The 5,477-nt window shown below is 31.9% G+C and overlaps 1 protein-coding gene across 1 annotated transcript; it reads right to left on the bottom strand.

Moving 5' to 3' along the window:
- Nucleotides 1–536: 536 nt before the first annotated feature.
- On the bottom strand, nucleotides 537–4,035 carry LOC145108970 (protein LIKE COV 3-like). Its single transcript, XM_079046062.1, has 6 exons — nucleotides 3,558–4,035; nucleotides 2,816–2,868; nucleotides 2,541–2,650; nucleotides 2,308–2,475; nucleotides 1,016–1,240; nucleotides 537–830 (listed from the first exon to the last, which is right to left on the bottom strand). Exons 1-6 carry the CDS (start codon nucleotides 3,717–3,719, stop codon nucleotides 724–726), a joined length of 825 nt encoding a protein of 274 aa, XP_078902188.1. The 5' UTR covers nucleotides 3,720–4,035; the 3' UTR covers nucleotides 537–723.
- Nucleotides 4,036–5,477: the final 1,442 nt, after the last annotated feature.

Below are 5,477 nucleotides of genomic sequence, written 5' to 3'. Positions count from 1 at the left end.
AACGATTTCATCCTATTTCATCCCAAGAACAACTTCATTAGGGCTGTCGTCTATAATTTTTGGCTTTGAATGTTTGATCTACAGAAATTACAGTGTATTTATTAAAACATAAAGTAAAGGTGAGGAAAATCGAAACTTAGGAATTGTGATTTCTGATTTGGGAATTCTTGATTGGTCGAATCTTTCACAATTAGAACTTCACTCTTGAAAGATTCAAGTGTCAATATTTGTATCACTGAAGCAAATGGAGAAGAAGCTAGAAAGTAAATATTGTTAGAAGACGTTGCTGATGTAAGGAAGAAAGGGAGCTCTTGGATGTCAAAATCGAGTTTTAAAAACTATTTGCTTCCTTCCAGAAGGTGTGCCATTTTCTTAAAGAGAAAGAAAAGAGAGACTACTTTTAAAGAGAAAGAAAAGAGAGATTGTCCTTTTAATGAAAAATATTATTATAACTATAATTAATTTTTTTTATTAAAAGTGAAATGATATTCATTGGTATTGTATAAGATATCATTTTGGTGTTAAAGCCATATGAATATTCGATGAAAACAAATTTTGCTACATAAGGGTAATATGGTCATTATGTATCATTCAACCCATTAATTAATTACAAATTACAAATAAAAGAGAAATCCTCCAAAATCAAACCCCTAAAAATTTAGTTTTTACAAGCAAAAGCTTGAAGTTCATGTTAAATGGATGTCACGGGACTTTACGTTCATATCATACTTGTGGTATCACATACTTCCCAACTCTTGGTGCAATAAGGCTTTGTGGATTCGTTGTAGTTAATACCTTCGGTATCGACATCCCTCCCGAAATCACAATCTCTGCAAAAACATCAATGTCACACATCAGCTAGACACAATCTCATCTGTATATATGTGAGAGTCTAACAGAAAGTTTAAAAACTCCACATATCTAACATGATATCAGAGCAAATACATATGTTGTACACACTGTGGAATGGACTCATGGTTTTAATGAAAATATGATATGCTTTTGAGTTACTTACCTATACCTTCTCGAACCGAGATGTCGGGTCTCATAATGTCTTTTGAATTGACAAGGACTATATCTCCCATATAAAGGTGGTTAGTTGGCACATACACACAACAAAGCTCCTCAGCACCTGAATTCTTACGAAGAATCAGAGTCGATGTTATGAATCCAATAGCGTATTCTCCGACACTCGGATGCTTTATAATTGCAACTTCCTTGAATGCATTTGAACTTTGACCTAGAAAAGTCGGAATTTAAAATATGCTAATTATATCTTGAATTTGTTTATGAACCAACACATAATTGGCACAATCAGTTCAACTCTGTACAGTTTATGGATTGTCATATCAACATTCTATTTTTCATAAACCTGTTATTTAATTCCTATAGTTTATTAAACTCTATAAAATTCAATAGACTTCCATTTATGTAAAATAATTAAGAATGTAGCCCTTTTTTTTTTCCATTCATTTCCATGCATTGTGAATGCTCTCAGAATTCAAGTTGGGATAAAACTAATTTTTCGGTATATTTAGGGTGAATCACATTTTTCATCTCTTTACGGATATGGTCTAGTTTTTTTTAACCTTTTTTCATCCCTGAAAAGTGTTTTTGTAGCGCTTTTAGTCCTTCAAGTGAAGGCGGCTTATTTTAGGCCTACAAATCCATGTAAAATAGCCAATTTTTCCTCTATTCTATATTTTTATTTTTGTATAACAACAAAATGGTCATTTATATGAATTTGACTTCTGAAAGGGATAGAGAGCATGATAAAAATATTATTCACATACAAAAAAGTATAGGGGCAAAAGTAAAATTGCCATTTATATGAATTTAACATTGAACAGATTGAAAGCATGACAATAGTACTTTTCATGGACAGAAAAAGTTGAATATGAAGAGATTTTTTTGACCATATATGTAAAATTCAACAGATTACAAGGACATAACATGTAATTTACGCAAATATTTCTATATATTGTTATGGTTAAGTTATTTTGAGAATCACACCTATCATAAGAATGTAAGAGCGATTATGGTGCGTCGGATCGAACGAATCAATAGTTCTGAATCAATTCTTATCCATAATTAAATCCCTTTAATTTAGAAAAATGTAAAATACTCAAGAATCAATCAGAATTATTGATTTTATCAATGCGTCTCACAATACTTATCATTATCATATGATCCTAACTCTATATTGTTATTTATAGATAGTTACATAGACTTGTAACATTTAAGTAATTTTCTATTAGTTGAATTAAGCAGAAAATATTTGTATTGAATTTTGCTCAAGTGACTTACCTGGTGATATTGCAACACTGATTTGTTTAGAGGCAGTGTAAATATAGCTCATGAGAGGCATCTTCTTTATTATAAACTCTCCCAAACTAAGAAGATTGGTTCCCAACCATGATGACATGAACACACCAACCAAAAAGATGAAAGAAATAGAGGTCACAAATCCAAGACCTGTGAATATAAAACAATTTCATATATTGATGCACAAATAATAGATTATATAAATAAGTACTGACCGAATATATTAATCCCTAGAAGTGTGTAGATTGGGGAGAAGAATCCATCCACAAAATGAATAAACCACCAAGTTACATAAAATGTGATGGCTATAGGAAATAAAATGACACTGCAAAACAATTAAATGTTTGCAATAAACCATATATGTTAAGATTGGATGTAATGTGATATAAGATAAGATTTGCTTTATTTTATAATTGCTATGACAATCTTCAAGTGTTTATTAATTTGAAATATGAGACAAGATTTTGTGAAAGAGGAGAACAAAACAAACCATCCACTCATGAACTTTTTTGAAGCCCAACTGTGAATAACTTTGACTAATGCCTGCACAAGTAAGCAAGAAGGAGAAACTTTTTAAAAGAATGCTCCTTGTGAAAAGTTAAGCAACATCATGATACAATGTTTTCTGATAATATAATTAAATTTTAACATATTCTACATAAACTAATGTTTCAAAACCACATATGTTAATTTAAACTACTACTATTTCACATGTAGGGTCTCATTGGCAATTCAAATTGAGTAACAATGATAAACCAAGAAACAATTTGAAAAATTGCTGACAGATGATTGCCTTCACACAAGATTTTATGTTTAATATTGTAAGAAGTGAAATTCAATTTACCTAATTAAGAGAGATTCTCTGGTATTTAGTTTATTAGAGGATATCAGAATGATTCACTTGTTCCTCTTACACAAAATTACAAAAATAAACCTTCCCAAATGCTTTCTGAAATAGGGGGAGAGATAATCGAAGTTCGACAAAAATAAAATCTAACAAGAATCAATGAATCAATACAATTATGATAATGCAAGTTATATAAACAGATTTTAACAACACAAACGTAGCATTAGCATCCATCAGATCATGGATGAACACCAAATGTTTTGGCGTAAATGAAATCACAGTTTCGGATGGAAATCGAAGAAATATGTAATAATCACGTAAGAAATTGAGAAAATGGGCCACAAACAGACACGCAAACACAAATGATTGATTGAAAATCGGAGACCTCTTTTCCGGAACGACGTGCAGAGGAGGAAGCTCCCGGAGGGGTGTCCGCCGGCGATGAAGCTCTCGCGTCGCCATTAGTTTCCGGTAAAGTTAATCCTTTTAGAGGAATCAAACGTTGCATATCGTTGTCCTTCTCTCTCGATCCCATTTCTCGTTCCATTTCTTCCCGCGAAGCTATGGCGAACTGCGAGTAATTACGAACTCTAAAAATCTAAATAAATTGTCTTTTTGTCATAAGAGTAAATTACATAAACGGACCCTTAAGTATTGATCAATCATGATAATGGTCCAACACTTGTAACTTTTGACACCTGTTTCCTTTTACATTAGCTGAATTGCATTTCCAATCCATTATTTAGCTAACTTTGTCAATTGGCTACAATAATGTTTGATTTATCACAATTGTGGACCTATGTGAATTTGTTCCTCTTTGTCTCCTCACTAACAATAACACCACCCCACCACCCTCGATGAACTATGTTCACATTTTCTTCTTTTATGTACTTGTATATGTTCACATTTTCTTCTTATGCCATAATAGAGTATATATGTATATTCCCATCCTAATAAAACCAAAGATCCAATAAACATTTGTTATTGTGCTCGTCGCCTAGTTCCTTTTATTCACTCAACCTCTCCCTGTTTAATAGTGAAGTATCATACAAATTAGGATTTTGCACGATGTGTGTTGCAGCAACGCCAATCTGTTTTGTAGGTTGAATTTTGATGATTGTATTGATAGAAGTTAGGTACCATTGCATTTGTTGGTAGATAAATATACAAGGTCCGTACCATTGACCAACTCCAATTTATACCATCGAATAATAACGTATTATATATGACATGACTCATACGTAAGAAACGTACATAAAAGTAAACACGAAAACATATACAAAATTTACATCCAAATGTAAAGAAACTTGAATCTGACTTATATGAAGAAAACGTACATAAAAAATAAGAAGATGTAAAAAACAAATTACATCGAATTTTTTTTTTAAAAAATTACGAACGGAATTTCAAAATTTACTTCGAGAAAGGAAAGTACATTTTTTTTTTAAAATCAACACATAAAATTTCTAAATTTACATCGAGACGTTGACCACAAGTTTAGAAAGTCAATGGGTGAAACTGACATTTTACAAACTTCAAATCTGAGGGGGTGAAAATGATATTTTATGAAATTGAGGGGTGGTAACTATAGGAAAATCAGATTAAATATACTACGGGGGAACACAAAAAATTAGAAAATTGAGGGGGTCAAAGTGAAATTTGTGAAAGTTAAAAGTTGAGAGGGTGAAAGTGACATTTTATAAAGTAGAAGGGTGGAAAATGTCATATACTATGGGGGATAAACATGGAAATTTAGAAGATAAAGGGGGTGGAAGTGACATTTTTCTCAATATATGACACTGTTGGGTCATATATTGGTATAGATTTGATGATGCAAAATATACATAGTGTATCTGCTCATTATAAATAGTCAGTCTTGTCTAAGCAAGTGTAAATAATACACTTACATAAGCTGATCTATCAGAGCTTTTCTAGTTAAGTTAAGTCTTGTCTAAGCAAGTGTAAATAATACACTTACATAAGCTGATCTATCAGAGCTTTTGTAGTTAAGTTAATCTGAAGGTATGTTGATGGAAGTTCATATGTCAAAAACTGAAGATCATCCCCTGATGAGCAAAAGAACCTGGAGACTCTATTAACACAAAATGCACTGAAAGTATCATCAACATGATTGACCGACATGGTCATCATTGGAGCTCTTTGAGCAATAGGAGTACCATTCGGCTTTGGTGGTTAGGAGCTTTCAGTTGTGTTATGTGAACCGTTGTCTAGGTTAACCTTTGTAAACCGTTGTGAAATAATAAAAATGTATTATTTTGAGTGTTATGTGTTTATTGCTTAATTG

Source organism: Lactuca virosa, chromosome 4, assembly GCF_052849685.1.
Source record: "Lactuca virosa cultivar CGN04683 chromosome 4, Lactuca_virosa_CGN04683_v6, whole genome shotgun sequence".
Taxonomy (NCBI): domain Eukaryota; kingdom Viridiplantae; phylum Streptophyta; class Magnoliopsida; order Asterales; family Asteraceae; genus Lactuca; species Lactuca virosa.
This window is presented reverse-complemented; position numbering and strand designations above follow the sequence as displayed.

Bases quoted from the DNA above. Each gene is read 5' to 3' on its own strand.
- LOC145108970 (XM_079046062.1), bottom strand. From the start codon at position 3,719: ATGGAACGAGAAATGGGATCGAGAGAGAAGGACAACGATATGCAACGT. The intron at 2,651-2,815 runs GTTTGTTTTGTT...ATTGTTTTGCAG, and splicing joins AAAAAGTTCATGAGTGGATG to TGTCATTTTATTTCCTATAG. The intron at 1,241-2,307 runs GTAAGTCACTTG...CGACTTTTCTAG, and splicing joins CAGTGTTGCAATATCACCAG to GTCAAAGTTCAAATGCATTC.